This window comes from Alosa alosa, chromosome 5 (assembly GCF_017589495.1).
Source record: "Alosa alosa isolate M-15738 ecotype Scorff River chromosome 5, AALO_Geno_1.1, whole genome shotgun sequence".
Lineage (NCBI taxonomy): Eukaryota > Metazoa > Chordata > Actinopteri > Clupeiformes > Clupeidae > Alosa > Alosa alosa.
In genome coordinates this window covers 25,571,317-25,590,962 of record NC_063193.1, presented here as the reverse complement: position 1 = coordinate 25,590,962, position 19,646 = coordinate 25,571,317, and the positions used below count along the sequence as shown (strand labels likewise).

The window sequence follows — 19,646 nt, the reverse complement described above, 5'->3', positions numbered from 1 at the left end:
AACGCATGAGCATACCTTGACAAATAATGGCCTAGAGCACTCATATTTTCATTCTATATTGATCTACTTTTGCACACAGCTTCACAAGACCGGGTGCTAGGGCTTGGTTGTGTTTCTAAGTGATATCAAATGACCTAGAGGGCTGAAATGTTGTCAGTTCAGAGATGCTTGTAATCTGGCAGAAAGAAAAAAACTATTATTCTAGCCTCTGTAACTCTGTCAGTACAGTACATCACATAGATATTCTGACTGTTTCCTACATTTGATGGTAGGCCCCAAAAGAGGTGGGAACAATGGCCTCGTAAGTAGGCACAGTGCAATTTCAGGCAAAAACTTGAGATTTGTATTGGAATTCATGTGGTTAAATAATATAGGCCTATTATGTAAGCTCAGTCAGGACCAATTATATAAACAACAACAATAATAACAATAATGAGAATTATGAAAAGTCAATGAACAGAATTAACTTTTTTTTATTGAATACTGAATAATATAGTACACAGATACATGGTATCAGGTCGTATATTACACACCATGTTAATCCTGGTCATACAAGTGCAGCCTTGAAAATAAAATAAAAATATAGTTTTGGGTCGATAGTTAGAGAATGCCAGTGCAAACACCTTTCCTCCGGCCCAAAACACAAACAATGTGCCCACTCCCACACCTCGCCCAAAACAATAATCTCAGTGACTACACATAACAAAAGCTTTGCATCAGTTATTTTCATTGTGAAGGTCGTTGCATGTCTCTGCTTGTGCATCTTGAATCAGAGTTGGACGTGAAGTGAAAGCTTAGGTCACAGACCCACTGGAGAAAACAATGTATACATCCTGTACAATACTCTGTGAACATATCTATATTTATATACATTCTTCTGTACAACTTCATGTTTTTATTTACAAATTATCATTAGCGAATTGGAAAGAAGGATGAAGACAGACAGACAGAAGGGAAGAAGGGAGAAAGAGGAGTGAACAAATAATTAAGCAATCACTAGGGAAACACAAACACAAATAATTAGGCAATCACCGGGGAAACACAAACATAAATAATTAGGCAATTACCGGGGAAACACAAACACAACAAGAGCAGCAGTGGTGTTCTACACTCAACCTGTCAGAATGTTGAACCTTAAAGAAGCGAGATGACGCCATTGTTTACGTACAGACGCATGTGTGTGTGCGCGCACACACATACACAATGCCCTCATGTGCATAAGCACTTTAGTGATGCATGAAATATTTTTTTGTCTTGTCGGTGGTATATAAAGCTGTGTAATGCTGTGGGCCTAATTGCTTTTGTTAGCTTTCTGGACTTTATGTCCAGTCCTCAATCCCCAACAAATGCTTATCTGGGTGTCACTTTAAGCATAGCTTTAATCATAATTACTTGATAGCTTTGAAAAGACATATTCTGTCAATGAAGACACTTTCTTTCGTTTTCTTTGTACTTGTACTCTGCACAATGACAATAAAGTTTAATCTAATCTTCTTACTCAATAAAGAGAACAAAGTAAGATTAAAAAAAATGAGATGTAAAAAAAAAAAAAAACTCACCTTTTTTCTGTAACTCATTAACACTGAAAAAACTTGCGCACGCACACACACACACACACACACACATAGTACGCAGCCCATGCACATGCGCACACACTTTCACATGTGCACACCAGCAAACACACCCCCTACGCAGATGTGCACACATACAGTACAAACACCTACCCACACTGCCCCACTCATTTCCTGTCCTTCTGTCCTGTCTGAATAAAGGTTGGGATAACCCATTTCCAACCGATAGCTCGTACTGATAACCAAGGGAGCAGGAACCATCTTGAAAGTAGAACAGATAAACAAATATACAAACAACATGGTACAGGATGACCCTTCAGCCACTGATCCTTGACCCTTGATCCCAAATATACCAGCGCAGATCTAGTCTTGATCTGACCCGGATCCGGTATTCCATCTGCAATCAGAGACATTGCTTACCCGAATTATGTGAGGTAGAGCTCCGACAAAAAAAGGAGGAAAGCGGCAATGACATCAAACCTATGTATGAAGGCTGAGATTGAGGAGGACCACCAATAAGGCTGTGTGAGGCTTGGAGCAATGCAATCTGCACCAGAGTTCAGCTCTGTTATGCTGTGCTAGAAAAAAGATTGTTAAAATTGTGGCCATTGTATTCAAGAATCCTGTATTCTCCAGTTGTGTTTTTCTAGACCAGTGTATTCTAATTTAATAAATAGAATAGAATAAAAATAGAATACATTTCTGGTTTGTTCGGCTTCAATTTGCAATTGAAATGATATTGATAAGACAGGGGTGATCAAAAGTCTGTGAAACGATGGCAAAGTGAGTGGAAAAAAGAGCCATTTCAAATTAAGTGAATTTAAAAAAGGGAAAAGCCTTTTTGATCAATGAAACTGGCTTGTATCAAGTTAAATTCAACCACATTTCAAACAGACAGCACTAATGAGTTTCATGATACGTGGGGAACAATATTCCAATCTTCCCATGTTAAAACCAATATTCCAATCTTCCAACACCGCAAAATCAAATGAATCAATTTAAGCTGTTAAGGAACTAGCAAAGGACCATTTTCCTTTGAGATTCATATAAAATGTGTCACAAATGTTTAAAAACCCACACTTTTACAGCTAGATGAATATGCTTAGATTCGTTATACACATATAGTTGTGACTGTAGTGATAATCTGAGCCATCTTTTCCAGATTCAAGGGAACACATTGACTGTTTTTTGTTTTTGTATTACAATCAATGAGTGTAGGCTACTAATTATTGTAATTCACAGTAGGAGTGAGTAAGGTGGTTATAAAACGAGAAATAGGACAAGCAGTAATTGAGGACAATAACTACCTCGGAACAGATGATCTAGCTTCAGTGTCATTCGATATGGAAGAATGGCCACTGTACCAAGTAAAGTCAAGCTTTGCTGAATGCACTAGCACACAGCTAAGCTCCTGGACATAGGTCACAGTGTCCCCTGTGTTTCTAGCTGTCTGTGCGGGTCATGTACAGTATGTGTGCAGTAGTATCCAGGCCCATTCTGAGCAGAAGAACCTATTCATGCCCACTGCCCACAGCCGATACTTGGGACTGTGGGACCTCGTGGTGCAACGGTACCGCGTCTGACACCAGATCAGAAGGTTGCATGTTCAAATCACGTCGGGGTCAAAAAAATCAACACTCATATCTAGGGGCAGTCGTGGCCTACTGGTTAGGGCTTTGGGCTTGGAACCGAAGGGTTGCTGGTTCGATCCCCAACCAGTAGGAACGGCTGAAGTGCCCTTGAGCAAGGCACCTAACCCCTCACTGCTCCCCGAGCGCCGCTGTAGCAAGGCAGCTCACTGCTCCGGGTTAGTGTGTGCTCACCTCACTGTGTATTCACTGTGTGTTCACTAATTCACGGATGGGATAAATGCAGAGACCAAATTCCTTGTATACGTAAGTATACTTGGCCGAGAAACCTGATTTACATTTACATTTACAAGGTACTGGGGGGGATCCCATCCGGCCTGGCAAATCGGACTTGGGCCAGATCCTGGCCAGAACAGCTCCTGAGCCGGTTATTAGCGTATGTGCAGGAGGTGGAGAAGCCATGCTTTGGTGTTTGGTGTCTATGTCTGCATTGGGAGTATCTCCCACCCCAAACCTGCCCCCAGTCCTGTCCCGTATTGCAGATATGAGATATCAGGCAGAATAGGTCCGTGTTTTGAAAGAGGCAGGACTACCCCCCCACCCCTAAACACACACACACATTTAGAAATATGAAGGACAAAAGGTTTGACCCCTGACAAGCTGCTTGAGTGTCCAACATTGCTGAAGCTTTTTCCGTTATTCCTGGATGTTCTGATGACATAGGAAGGACAACTGGCTGAGTCAAAATTCCTTCAGGTCATGAGAGGTCACTGAAAGCTGCACATGTGTTATGCACGTGATTACAGTGACAAACTCCCTTGAGCACCAGCATTCCCTTTACATCTCGGGGTGTGTGCTTGTACACTTAATGACCAATCGGGTGCAAGCCCCTTCCCAAGTCTTTCGTTCTCACACTCGTGTACACACGGAAGACGGAAGCACTTGTGAAGAACTAGCGTTAGCATTGAGCAAAAGCCTTTCTCAACGTCAGGGCTGATTGACCATCAGCTGAGTTTTTGTCTCTTCATTCGGGTTCTCATTTCTCATTTTTTTTCTCTCTCTCTCTCAAGGAGGAGGGGGTTGGAGTAGTGGTTTCTGTACAGCCCATCTCCAGCTTGCTGCCGCCTCATGCCTTGGTGTACATGTTGGGCACGGTGGTGGTAGTGGTGAGCGCAAGTTGGCCGTTGGGTGCGACTGGACACGGGTCCTCCTCCAGGAGTCCCGCCGGGTCAGCGTTGGGGATGCTGTCGTGGTAGCTGCTGAAACTGATGTTGTCTTCCTTGAGCTCGATGGTCCAGAAGGGCGCGTTGAGCTTGCGGTTGCGGTACTCGCGATACGTGTAGACACCGGCCACGAAGCCCATGAGGAGCACCACCACGGCGATGATGACTGCCAGCACCACCACGTTGAACTGCGTCCAGGAGACGACGGTGAGCGCGGCCGCCGTGGAGTTGCGGGTCGGGGCCGCCAGGCTGGGGAGCAGGGCCTGGGCCATGGTGGTGGTTCTGGTGGTGGTGGAGGAGGCAGGAGGGGGGGCTGGGTCTCTGCTGCTGGAGCTGGGCTGTGGGGGGCTGGAGGTGGCAGCAGGAAGTGGGGGGCTCGGTTTGGTTGTCAACTCTGGGCCAGGAAGAACTCGAGCTGAAAAGAGATGAGACAACAAAAAACACACACACACACACACACACACACACACACACACACACACAAGCACACACACAGACACACACACACAAACACACAGACACACACACACACACACACACACACACACAGACATAAGTAATATAATCTAGTAATAAGTACACGACTCTACACAACTTCTTGTACAGGCCATGGTCATATGTGAAAGTAGCTCAGTGTATGAGCTTTTAGTGTACAAAGTGTACAATGTTGTACCATAGATAAATGAAGTTTAAAATCATAGTTTTGCTCCAGGGCCAAGAATGAAAACCTATAAGTATACAATGTAACCAAGTAAGTGTATTTATGTATGAATGAAACATGGTACATCATTGCCACTTTATACACAAAATGACTATAAACTGAGATATTCCCACATTGATTTTCGTGTTCCTACAAAATACCCCACATGCCATTTTTGTCCTATGAACAAAAAATACAATCACACCTTGTTTTATCCTTACTATTTTCATGTGCATTTGTTAGAGACCTTAAATATTGGCTCAACATTAATAAAGTATTGTATTTGCAGACAAATTAATGATTGGTGCCATGTGGATACAAAAATGGGTTTACAAGACCCTCAATATCACCAGTTTTGCACTTTATCCCATATCTAGGGCCTTATATAAACTAATGGGCATGTAGTTCAGACTTGTAACGATCCAATCATACCGAGATCATGTCTGTCTTCCATCCTACAAAGTTTGGGCAGGCAAGCAATAATACTTTTTTTTCTTATTATTATTAATATATTTTTGGGGCTTTTTATGCCTTTAATCAGGCAGGACAGTGGAGAATGTGGGGTCCGGAAAGGACCATGGGGTGAGTGTAAAAATGATACGAAATCAAGGGTGAAAAAATGTATGAAAACATTGGAATTTTAACAAAAAATATTTTACAGGTCTTAGTTTTGGGACCTAAATATTAGGTAGAAATCTGAGACAGTGCAGCAACCGTTTTTCTAGATTTTGTCTGATTTGACGTCGCACAGGACGTGGGAAGAAAGAAAGTGACAAGTGTTGAACATTACAGGAGGTGCATCACAACTCACACTGCTTATCTCAATAAATACATACAAACATAGTTTTGGTTGACCTGGGAACTATCTATAAAATCTATAAAATAATATTGTCGCTGTGGTTTCAGGACTTGTCTCCCAACAAACACATCTTGGGTGTGTCTCTGTCACAGTAGCTGTAAGGAGAGCTGGACCGAGGCGCAGGGCAAGTTGAGGCAAGGCGAGATCGAGGCACACTTAGCGAAAACTAGTGATGTGCCCAATGAAGCGAGGCTTTGGAGCTTGTGTCGAGCAGAAAGGGGCGTGCCAGATGAAGCCCCGGTTTGAGGCTTGTGTCGTTTAAAAAAAAAATCACGTGACTGATGACAAACGAGGCCTCGGTTTGTGAGTGTGATGTCTGAAGCTTCGTTTGGGACACACACCCACGTGACTGCTTGGAATCTGATTCAAAGGCTTTGAATTGCATGAACCAGGGCACCCGCTCTAGTGTCGGAATGAGTTGTGTTGTATTGCAAGAGTCAGGCGAATTGTGGGTAGCCCTTATATAGGATGCTTTCTCTGTTTGGGAATTTACGTTCTTTTCTTTCCGGAAAATGTCCATAATCCATAATATAATGCACATAGAAATAAAAAAGAAATAGCCTAGGCCTAGCCTAAAGCTTTGCCATTTAGAACAATGACATTAAAACGTGTCTGTGTTGCAATCTTGTCTCAACTTCAATCATGTAATTTAAAAGCAATACAGGCTAATCATTTCTATGTAGGCCTAACAATAATGGCTGACATAATATTTTCCTTTTATTGAAAGTTTGATTCATGAAACGTCAAAACATGTTAGGCCATATAGGATTTGGTTTAATTAGGCACCTCTTTTCACTCTTGTCCATAGCGTGTTGAGGTTGATAATATTTCGGCCTGGTCCAGAAGCTAAGTAGTGTCTACTGCGGTCGTTAAGTGGATGGGAGACCGATTGGATCATTGACTGGGATAACACGCCTCCACGGAAACACCAATCTTCACGTGACAACGAGTGACGGGTTTATGTTGCCTAATCGTATTTTATTGTATCGAATTGAGACAAAAAGAAATGCAAATTTCTTGCAACACTTGTAATGAATGAAAACATTTTGAAACTTTGGCATTGTGTTGAACGTTGTAGGCATTCTTTTCACTAATCCGTGGCTGCAATAATATATGCAAACAACCAGATGTCGCTGTGTTTTCCTTGTCTTCCATGTTTCAAAGCGTCGGCACATTAGGGGAAATGTGCCAAGTAGCGCTCGAGGCTTCATTTTCCCCCATCACTAGCGAAAACAGGAATCTTTAATATGAATGAACACTACCGCAAACCACGAAACAACATCAATGACCGACCAGACCGACCGGGGCCTGAAGGGAGACAGAGGGTTTAAATACACACACACACACACACACACACACACACACACACACACACACACATATATACACACACACACACACACACACACACATATATACACACACACACACACACGCCACAAGCACGCACGCACACACACACACACACACACACACACACACACACACACACACACACACACACACACACACACACACACACACACACACACACACACACACACAGGCTACATCCTAACAGTGCAACAAGAAAGGGAAGGGGTTAACAGGGCACAGGTGAACTAGGAACAAGACTCAGGATGAAAACCATAATTAAACTAACACAGGCACATGGAACAGAGACACATGGCAAACAAACAAAAGAGCACCTGGCACAAAACACAGGAAGTAAACAAAGCAAACAAGAGGAGCAGACATGGAAAAATATTAGACGGGGAGAACAAGACAAGACAGAACAGGAACTGATCCTGAAATTACCCCTACCAGTATCAGTTGCTTTCATACAATTCTCTGCTGTTTTTTAACATTATCATTTGCTTATGTGATGTTAGTCAAAATGAACTATACTTATGAATGCTGAATAGTCGTTCCCAATAAAACTAATAGTCTTCATTTCTTTGCTTGAGTCATTACATACAAAATTGTTAAACTAGTTATCAAATTCTGTCACAGTGCTGTAGAATTGCAAAGAGCATACAGTAAAAATGTATGCATTCAGTGTGTTGTACTCACTTACTCACCTAACTACAGCAATGTGTAACTTTTTTTGCATTGGAAAACACTGAGAGAACTGTTATAATGAAAACATGACAAAGCCATTTGACTATCTTGTTCATAAACGATGGTGTCAAGACTTCTCATTTTGATGACACTGACAGTTTCATTGACATGAATACCTGCTTTTGAGGAATGGACTATCCATTTTGAGCAAGTGACGTGCTTTTGCAGGTCATCCACTAGGTTTTGCAATTTGCACTAATTGTTTTGAGAATTGCACTAACTGCTGTGCAAATGTTAATAGTGATGTGAGAAAAGCACCAAAGCGACTGAGATAAACTGTAGTATGGATGGTCATGGAACTAACTGCAGGATCTACAGCAATGACAATGAGCGTTCCTCAACGATGACATAGATAGATAGATAGATAGATAGATAGATAGATAGATAGATATGTTTTAATTTTAAAGATTTAAAGAAATGTAGCCAATGCAAGGATGATCTCAGTTATTTGGGGTTATTTTGTCCGGGGTCAAGGACAAAAGTAACCCAAAATAACATCATCCATGTAATGGCTACATTTCTTTAAAGCTTAGCCACTCAATAACCTGAGTAGACATTTAACAGCTAAAGTGTTGTCCAATTACTGGAAATTTTCCCACAGACTGATGCACATACCTGTGAATGATTTACTTTAACACATGTACTTGAAAGTACAAAGGTCTAGGAATATATAAAGTCATTTCATCTTAATTTCCTTAAAAACCCAGGATCTTCCATGTGTCTTCTAGTGTTTCATAGTGACAGGTGCATTTGAAGGCACATTTCGCACAGGATATTTTACTGTTATGATTACACCCACTGGCATGCTGTAAATAGTTGATTTCAGCTATAAGTAACTTAAGCTGATACGGATGTAAACTGTCTGAAACAACATGTTGCCAGGCAACTGGTGAGTGGTGTTGTTTTATATTGTTTTATATTGCGCAATAACATTTTGGTCTGGTGAATCACACTGAATCACTAATCTCATTTTTGTGAATGAATCAGCATTAGTAATGTCATGCCATTTTCCAACAACAATCGTCATGGTAGATTCACGCTTACCCCTGAGAGTGCAGTTGTGTGTGCGGGCATTGCCAACATAGCCGGGGGCGCAGAGCTCGCAGTGCTGCCCAGCTGTGTTGTTGGCACAGCTCAGGCAGTGTCCAGTGTCAGGGTGGCACAGGCGTGGCGCGGAGCGGGCATCTGCGTTCCCGTTGCACTCGCAGCGAACACAAACCCCTCCCGAGCGGTAGTAGCCATCGCGGCAGATATCACAGGTGCCGCCGCCGAATCCAGCCTTACACTTGTCACACACTGTCTGCCCGGCAAAGTCTGAGGGGATACACACACACACACGCACACACGCACACACACACACATACAGCAACATGTATTCAAAACAAAATCAATGTATATGCAAATATGTTTGCAGACAGTTCAATTAATAATGTAACATGTGTGATGTTGAAACTCTTTGAGAGAGAGAGACACTCATGAGACAGCATTTTCACATTCACCAACTACAGTATGAGCAGGAGGCAGACAAATCACACTTCTGAGCATGGCCACTAGATGGCACTGCACTAATGTGATATTTAATTTCAGTCAAAAAGCACACCTTTAGCACAAAGGCTTTAAATTGTCTCAGCCTGGCAGACAGGCTTTAAAGTATAGGACACTTGTGCATACACTTTATTAGAGCATACAAGAACAATAGCACTGTTATAGAACTGAGGTTAGGAGTGGTTAGAATTGGGATAAGGGAAAGGATGAGCTCTGGGGTGTTGTGCACAATTCGAATTGTAATTCTGCTTCCTGTTTGCTACCTCAATTGAAATGCAAGTGAAATTCAAGAATTTAATTGGAATTTAAGAGCCAGTTTCAATTCAATTCTGGAATTTTGCACAAGCCTGGGTGATGGAATGAAGTGTTGTTACACAATGATCATTAGTGTGTTACACTATAGTCAACAGTTTAAATGTGGGTTATGTAATAAAAAAGTATTATCACATACTTATTTTATCAGGATTGTGCTCACCACAAAGACCGGACATTGTGCCATGAAATCTTTCCCTGGAGTCCACTTTATTACAGAGTTTAGCTATCATGTAGACTTTAAGCTTCCTAAATTGTCTATTACATAATTGGCTCAAACAGATTTACTCCATTTATTCCATATTATTGGGACAATGACAAAAATCCTCTGTTCTTGTTAAACTGCATTACGACATACAAATGTCTTTCCAGGTGTAACTTTCATCTACTTGAAACTCAAACAAAATGTTAAAATGAACACACCTGGTTGAGTTTTCATCAACAAGCTAGCTTTAAACAAAACCAGCAAGAACAACAGTCGTAAATGCATCACTGCAGGGCCTCTAAACTGAGCTTGAAGCAGTCTCGAAGGACATCCTTAAGTGGCCGCTCTGCCTAACCCTGACCTCCGACCCCAACCTGAACTGGTTTAAAATGCACTGATTTGGAATTTGGTTAACATGGACAATGGTACACGCTGAATGGGCTGCTCTGTGAAGGCGGGGTGAGTGGGTGGAAGCTGGGAGGGTTAAAATCTATGTTATCTATCTGTTCTACAGGCCTACAGCCTAACTACAGATAACCCCTGGAGGCCTGTGACTCTCATAAGAGGAACAGTAAATTGCATTTGTTTTGACCTGATTTGCTTGCTGTGGCCTAAATCATAGAGCAGACGGTTTTCCTTTGATGTGACATAGCTTAAGAGTATCTGTTCTGTGGACCATAATTTAAATGGCAGGCAATGGGCAAAGTCTATCAACAAGCAAAGTTCTCGTGTATGAATTACAGAGCTATCATGTGGCATGTGGATGCATTCAGCTGACTTTTCCATGTTTGTGATTAAAGTCTTGCTCATAGTGTTAAGTTAGCTAATTGAGTTTGCCTAGTTATTAAAATAGCTTTAATTACACTTAAGACTTTGCACTTTGGCCATCATTCAAATTAGGGCCCTGTCTAGGTATTTAACATCGTTCTGCAACTACCGGTACTTTCAATCCACTCTGTGCATCTCCACTCTAAAGAAACTCATGGGCATTTAAGGAATATGCATTGCATTTTGCATAGCCTTTTATATGTAAGGGATAATGTATTGTCCGCCGGTAATTATCAGAAAATAAGTCCCGACAGGGAGAACAGAACCCCGACGCACAGAGTGTGAATTACCCCACCATAATTGGGGGGTACTGTTCCTTCACTTCTTCTGACCATCATGGTCTATTACCATATCAATCCCCACCGTGATCGCCAAGTGCAACGTGTTGTGCAACACACGGTCTAAACATGCGACAAACTGATAATCAGTAGGCTACAGAATATCTCATCGTTCTTATACTGTATATCCAAAGAGAACTGTTTTGATCAACTCTGCCCTCTGCCCTCATCGTGTCGTCTCCCTGCGGCCTGCTCACGGCTTTTATCCTGTGCCTCTCCTGTCTGCTGCATGGGTACCCCTTTCCTTAACACATATGAACAGTGTATAAAACCTAACTGCACCTACACTTTTAATGTAATTGTTTGTAGATCTTAGTGTTAATATTTCCTGCTTACTCTTTTAGCACCAAAAAAGTGCCTGATGTCTCTGTGCCCTTTCCTTTTCCTCATAGTGTCTCTTTGAATAAAATAAAATAGTTTCATTAAGATAGTATCAGGGTTCTCAGATGAAACTACATTTATCAAACTAAAAATATGAAATAATATAATGTAAAAACAATACCAACCAATTAAAAACAAATTCAAATAACTAGCAGATATTTAGCCTAGGCTACTTGGGTCTTTTTATGTTTCCACAGGTTTCACTGATATTATAGGCTTAGCTACATCAGACCCTCTTGTGCATACCGGTAATATAAAAACACAGGATTTGTGCCAAACTAATTTCAAAAGGGCACAATAATTTATTCAAGATATAATAAGAATGGACACCTAGGCTATGGAGTTCATCTTGGAAATGACAATTGATTTTACCTCAACACAATGTAGGCTAAAGGTTTATTTAAATAGAGAATTACCTTGCTAACTAACCTTGGTAACTAACCAAGGTCCACTTTACTAGCCTCAGTGGGTAAGTAAGTAGCAGGTAAGTAGCCAGTAATTCAATGTATGAAGACGAGGTGACATGAGCTATGAAAGAACAAACACGTTTATAAATGAAGGTTGTAAAATAACACATTTTCAACAAGCTAGACGTCAGTTAGCAACTTACATTTACCTATGCATGTCAGCAGCAAACCAAATTTTGCCTACTGGAGGAATTTACCTAGCGTTTTGTCATTCAATGTTGACACTTGCTCAGTTGCTTCTAGCGCCACGGTGGTTAAAAATGGTACAGTCCACAATAGGGGTTTCTGAAATCGCTTTACATTAAAATGTTCCTACAGTGAAAATAGGAGTTGACTTGTTTTGTAGGCCTAACTGTAATGATATTTTTTCACAATATCAGAAAAATTATCCCCAAAAAAAATTTATATTTCTGTCTCTTTGGGGGGGGTAATTCGAACTATGCCGACGCGCAGCTGAGGGGTTTTGCTTCGACCTGAAGGGACTTATTTTCTGATAATTACCGGCGGACAATACATTATCCCGCTTATTACACGGCTACTTGCCAAAACGAGAAAAGAAACCTAACACAATTAATCTTTAAAAATGATTTTGCTACCGTTTCGTGTCTTCCGCTAACAAAATAAATAGTTCGCCACACAGATAGAACTTGACAATGTCAGGTGTTGCGTGGCAACGTACTAGCTTACTTTCCCTTTCAATGAACGGAATTCTTGCGGAGGGATATGAAAGACGTTAATCAACCCGTTGCCATTGACAGCGGTGATTAAATGCTTTGCCGGTGATTTATGTAAGGGATAATGGACGACACGGTGGTCTGTTCACAGAAGTTAATGCACGGTCGAGGTTGTAAAACGGCCCCGACGCGAAGCAGTATGTGATATTCGATTGGATATGCATTCCAGACCGCTGAGTGGTGGTGTGATAGAACCCTGGTACGTCACGCACAGACATTCTAATTTGACAGTTTAGCCAGAGAGGTAATCAAGGATCTTTGGTTTAGCCATTTGAGACGGAGACGCAACCCGGGTCATCTTCAAAACTCTAGTCTCTGGAAGGAGTCTTCAGATTTTTGCGTCTTCAAGCCCTGATGGCGGGGTCACCGTGTAAACGAAAGGCACTTATGATAAAATATTTTGTCGTCTTCATTCGCAATCGTTCTCGTATAAACGGCCCATAAACCTCGTAGTGCATTAACTTCTGTGAACAGACCACCGTGGAGTCCATTATCCCGCTTATTCCACTGTTGCCACTTGCGTTATGTTCATTTCCTGTTACAATTTAAACGTTTTAATCGCTAAAACTGTCTTGTTTGTAGAACTAATTTCTTCCGACACATATCAACTAATTTCTCAACTCACAGGACAAACTGCCGTTACTAGTTCTAAATGGATGGTTGCTACGGCCAAAGGCCAGTCGTTAGTTCTATCTCTCCCGTTGTCAAGCGGGCGTATCCCAAGATTCTGATGAACTTTAGCTTTGCTAACATCGCTATTTTACTTAGCCTGCTGTCATCCATCTAGCTAAAAGCCACCTCCGTCATATGCTACAATGTTGCAATGTTCTGAACGTCTGCATTTTACAGCTCGGATGCAACGTGACAGTTCATTTAAACTTCACAACGACTTTGGCGAATTAATATACAAGTGTGATACGGCCAAAAAATGGATCTACTTCATAGGTGTGCAGATAACATACGGTTAATGGTCGTTCTAAATTACGTAGGACAATGGGAAATTCAACCAAGCAGAGGAATAAGTAGATTTAACATAGGCCCGAACGTTGGGAAGGCCCATTCATGTGAATGGAACGTTCTGCAGCACTCTGAAGAGCCGTGTAATAATGGCAATTAACAGGCTGACAGCCACATAACAAGGCAACATGGACAGGAGAATCCCAGGAGTTCCCAAGCCAAATAACCCTAGTAAAAAAACACACTAAATGCTGTTGCATGGTTTCAGGGTAAATTATGGAAAATGACAGTATATTTTAAAGGGAAATTAGGATGGGTTTCTGAGTGCACACTGATCTGAGTGTTATCCAATTGCATTAAAGTGGTGAATCACGATCTAAAAACTCTGAGAGCAGTAGCCTATTGCTATTCACGTCTGTACCCTAAAGAAAGCTTTGCTGCATTACAAACTGCCCTAGTCTGAGAAGCTAAATGTGCCACTGACATTGTCATCCTGTATCTGCATGTAGAAGTAGTCCCTAGTTAAGTCAAGCACTAACAATCTAGGCCACTCTCATTTCTTTGCATTCACATCTGAGCTCTTGGAATGAAATGTGTAGTTTTACATTAAAGCTCCGTGCAGTGTATTAATTAAATGCAGTGCTTACCATTAATAAAACATTCAGCGCTTCAGCGCTTACTGTTACTTAGTGGTTCTAAGAAGTTGAATAATGTTAGCCTGGGTATTATGGATGGAAAGAGCAATTCATCAGTGAACTTACGCAAACCATACCTGTAAAGTCTCATATTAATAAGTATGGTTTGTTAATACAGAAGTTCATGTTTTTTATCTTCATATTCAAGCGATGCATCAGTTGATGTTAGTGTAGTAGGGATATACAATATATTAGCCCACCATCAGTATCGTCTGATACTTGTTGACTGATATCAGCATATTGGCAAATAGTATGACATTTACCAATGGCAGTGGCTGATGTTTATAAGTTATAAGTTAGAGTTTATAAGCATCAGTTCTGCCCTCGCTAAATGTTGTGTTATGCGCAGACTGGCACATTCAGCGACAGCAGAGAGGGTTAAAGCTAGTAATCAAGGATCTTTGGCGACAGTGCTATAAAAGGCTGAAACACTTCTGTCTGTGGTGACTTGGTTCAGTTTTTTTTTTTTTTTTTTTTGTATAGGCATTGGTTACCGGGCAATCATCAGTATCTTTATCGCTGTATGCGCTACCAAGTGCCACCAGAGAAGGGGCGTCCCTCTCTATCTTCAAATAGCTCTTGAAGACCCAACTCTTCCATCTAACAACCCAACACACCTAACATGCACTTCCCATGCACTTCCTGTCTTACCTCCTTCTACTTCCTTCTCTTTTGACTAGTACTTCTGGACTCTCATCCTCTGGTAATAGATAAGGTCTCCTTTGCAATGTAGCTTGAATGTTAATCCTCATTTTCTAAATCGCTTTGGATAAAGAGCTAATAAAAAGAGCTAAATGAATGAAATGTAATGAAAATGTGCTATCAGCCCAGAATTGGGAGCACTGTGTAGTGTAGTGTAGTGAATAAGGTCACATGGATTTGGATCATAGTATTTAGTCATATTATTATTATTATTATTATTATTATTATTATATATACTGTATAATAATAATAATAATAATAATAATAATATTGGAACTCCCCCTATTACCGTCGGTCCCGTATTTCCGCCGTCTTGCGTATATGTGTCACTTAATATCCATTTCTATACAAACCAAGACGGCGGATTCCTAAAGAAGCGCAAGCACCCACACCATAGGTGTATCTAAATTATCTATGTACCAAAAATGACATTTTACCGTGACTCAAAAAGCTGTAAACAGTGTTGTAATGCTGCTTGACCCACCAGGCCAGAACTAACCTCCGAGCGTGGTAAACAAAATCGGATATTTCAGGCAGTAAATGCCCCGGTAAGAACCAAACCAGATTTGGTTCAAATCTACACACCTATGGCTACTGAAAAATGTAAGGTTCATTTATCAAATGTTATTTTTAAGTATTAAAAAACATCATTGTTTTAGAATTTTCGAACGAAAGTGGTGGTAATTGGAGGCGTTACGATATAGATTTTACTTTTGAATAATGCTTATTGTTGCTCTTTAAATATGTTTTTGGCCAATTCTCTTTTGCTTTTTTTCCCATTGTTTGGATCTAAGTGGCTGTATCAGTTGGAATGAAACAGTCTGCGCTAAATGCCAACAGTAAAAGCACGTGAGGCCCGGAGCAGCAGTCTCTATCAGATCAGTGACCACACTGGCTGGGATACCTGATGACTGACCGGCAGGGCCTCCCCTTTGGAATGGACTTGATGGACCTGACAGAGACACACCACGCCTTGCTTTGTTGTGAATATGAATATGGTGGTCGTAAACAGGTGTGCTTGTGTGTGTGTGCATGTGTGTGTGTGTGTGTGTGTGTGTATACTATATGTGTGTGTGTGTGTGTGTGTGTGTGTGTGTGTGTGCATGCATGAGTGTTCCTGGGCAAACAGAACTGAGGGCAGTGGAGAGAGCTGAACGCCCCGGGGTTCATTTCACAAGTCACGGAGGCGGAAGAATGTGTTCAAGTCTCAAGAGATGAGTTTAAGTGTTCACAAACACACACACAGACACACGCACACACGCACACACAGGCACCCTTAGCGGAGATCTAAAATATTTATGCCTGGGATAGAGACCATGGAGTGCAGAATGACTGCTCTTACACACACACACACAAAGAGCAACTGACCTGCATTGAGAGATAACAGACATTAATCCACCCTATAAAATGACTGCTGCATGACAGAGCAGACGGCATGAACACACTCACTGTTGATTTAATTTTTTTTCCCAAGATGTGCATGCTGAATACAGTGTTCAACACACGGCTTCCATTTCATAATCTCAGTGCCTCTCCATTGCAGGTCATCCCCAGCATCCTTTCTCTCTTCCTGCCTATCACACCTCCATTGTCAGGCATTTGTCTAAAGCTGCCTTTCATCACATATTCTGCCAAATATCTTCAGGATTAGTCAGTTGTGGCAGAGCGGCTACTTGACTGTATTGTGGCAAATGCGTCTGTACGCACTGCGATCCTGCCGTGAGCTTTTTGTTTTTTTACGAGCTGGAAGCTGGAAGCTAGGATCGGATTAAAAGGATGTGTGGGTGATTGTGCTGGGCTCAAGGTGTAGGCAATAACACCATCACAGTCCAGGGGCTGGATAAGACTAGCAGGGAGTGTGGGAGGGGGCAGAGAGAGAGGGAGAGGTCACCCTCAGGGGCTTCCAGAAGCCCTGGACACTGGGCGGATGCTGTTGCCATAGCTACTGTGCTCTCAAACAGAAAAAGTGATTCCCTGGCGGCTCTGATGTCTTGCTCTCTCTTTGTCAACATCCTCAGTCTAACCTTTGAAGAAAGGCTCTTTTTTTCCTTTGGGCAGATAATTCTCCTCACATTCTCTCAGTAATCAACAGTGCATAAAGTCTGTGAAAATAATGTGGTTGCTATGACTTGCCAAAATACTGACAGAAAAAACACTAACACTCCAATCAAACCACCATCTCCCCTGCCTGTCCATCATACCTCCACACAAAGGCAGAACATCTGTGCATGGCCTTTGAAGGAAGACAAGGTAAGTAATTTAGTAAAGTTTCCCCTAACCCCAAGCCTAAAGATGTAAGTATTCCAGTATTCCATAAGCCTTCAAAAATAGCATAACTCTACTTCAGTATTCCATCTCAATAGGAGCATCCTCAGCCCTGATGTGCAGACGTGCACTGGTATAGAGTGTGATACACATACACTGACACCCAAAGGCTGCCTGGTCCCTGGTCGTGGTCATAGTAGGGGCTTGTGAGAATCTAGGGTCACAGCTGTTTCCGTGGGCAGTCGCCGCGACGCAGATAAGCTCCTGAGGACACCTCAGTCAACACACAGGCGGGCAGGGCGAACACAGACTGGATGGGCGAGCCTCAGCCACGCTTCTACCCACAACCGCTGTTGCTGGGCAGTTACGACCAACGGCAGATAGAGAGGGAATACAGATGCTCATGCACACTCACACACGCACACACACACACACACACACATGCACGCACGCACACACACACACACTTGACACACACACACACACACACACACACACACACACATACACACACACATGCACGCACGCACGCACGCACACACACACACACACACACACACACTGACACACACACACATGCACACATGCACGCACGCACGCACGCACACACATACACACACACTGACACACACACACACACACTGACACACACACACATTCCTTCACAGCTCATGCATGCTGTTTGTTTGGGCAACCCTTAAGTATTAGACCACAGCTATGTGTCGATGGAGAGCATGTGTAAAAATCCTGGTTTAGAATGCTTGGATGTGCCTCTCAAGGATACTACAGTGGGAGGCAGACTGAGCATTTGGAGGTGTCTGTGTCTGTATGTCTCTGCTTTGAGTTCATATTTGAATATCAGATTTTGTCATGTTATAATTCCACTAAAATGAAGGGAGATTAAAAGGTAAGAAAAACTGAAGCCCCAGACAGGTTGGTGGGGGTTAGGCTACATGGATTAGGCTACATCAGCACTCACCGACACACCAGCTTCCAGAAGAGGTGGGGTTAGAGCAGGGACAGGGAACGCAGGCGTGCCTCACCCCCTACCATACACACACACACACACACACACACACACACTGACACTACTCACCGAGGTGGCAGCTTCCAGAAGAGGTGAGGTTAGAGCAGGGGCAGGGAATGCAAGCGTGCCTCACCCCCTACCATACACACACACACACACACACACACACACTGACACTACTCACCGAGGTGGCAGCTTCCAGAAGAGGTGAGGTTAGAGCAGGGGCAGAGAACGCAGGCGTGCCTCACCCCCTCCCCGGGTCGGCGGTAGAAGCCAGGCACACATTCCTCACAGTTCTGGCCCTGAGTGTTCCCCTGGCAGTCCAGACAGCCACCTGAAACACACACACACACACACACACAGACCGAGGCACACCCACACATGAGGGTAAGTCATGGCTGTCTTCAGCAACACAGTCAATGTCATCTTCAGAGACATCGGTAAAGTTAGTGTGGGTTTGTCATAACAGCAGGTGTATGATTCTCTGCTTTTCTGTACAACATGACTGCACTTCAAAAGCAAATAAAATCTGGCTCAAAGCGCTGACGCATTTAAGTTCCTCATAGAAACACTGCACGTGGCAGTACAGTGACGTAACACAGATCCCATGCCCTCTACAAGAGTGCGTGCCGGGCTTGGGCTGTTTTCTAATGGACAATTGTCCCCATTTCCATAAGATTACAGCTTTACTGAAAGGAGGTCACTTATGACCGTGTGGACAAGTGGGTATAGATGCATGGCAACAAACAGAGGCTTCTTTATTAACCCTTAAAGGTGTGGGTTTTTGAACATTCTAACATAAGATTCCGTTCCGCAACAATTCAAGGTTTTAAAATTCTATTTTGAATTCAATGAACCCAGAGCCGCTCTGAATGAACCCATATATTTTTTAGAACGTTCATTTTCCAACATTCCCGTCACACCAGTTATGGTTGTGGTCCAAAGCAACTGATCCGACAGTAATATGTCACATACAGTATATTCTATATATGTAACATTATATATGTAGGCGATATGTAAATAAGTAGATGTTAGTACGATAGTATTTCATCCAGAGTTTGAGAATAAATGAGCACAAACCTCATGACAATCACAAATCTTGGAAAGAGGCTGTTAAAGTGCCACCTGTGATGCTGTGGGAAGAATGG

The 19,646-nt window shown here is 42.3% G+C and overlaps 1 protein-coding gene across 1 annotated transcript in view; it reads right to left on the bottom strand.

Moving 5' to 3' along the window:
* Positions 1-3,397: 3,397 nt before the first annotated feature.
* The window catches only part of si:ch211-158d24.2 (multiple epidermal growth factor-like domains protein 9), a 44,433-nt gene continuing 28,184 nt past the window's right edge, over positions 3,398-19,646 (bottom strand). Inside the window, exons 4-6 of the mRNA XM_048243737.1 lie at positions 18,683-18,832; positions 9,087-9,356; positions 3,398-4,798 (exon numbers count right to left, since the gene is read on the bottom strand). Coding sequence (XP_048099694.1) covers positions 4,287-4,798; positions 9,087-9,356; positions 18,683-18,832 — 932 coding nt within the window. The 3' untranslated portion in view covers positions 3,398-4,286. The remainder of the gene's footprint in view (positions 4,799-9,086; positions 9,357-18,682; positions 18,833-19,646) is intronic.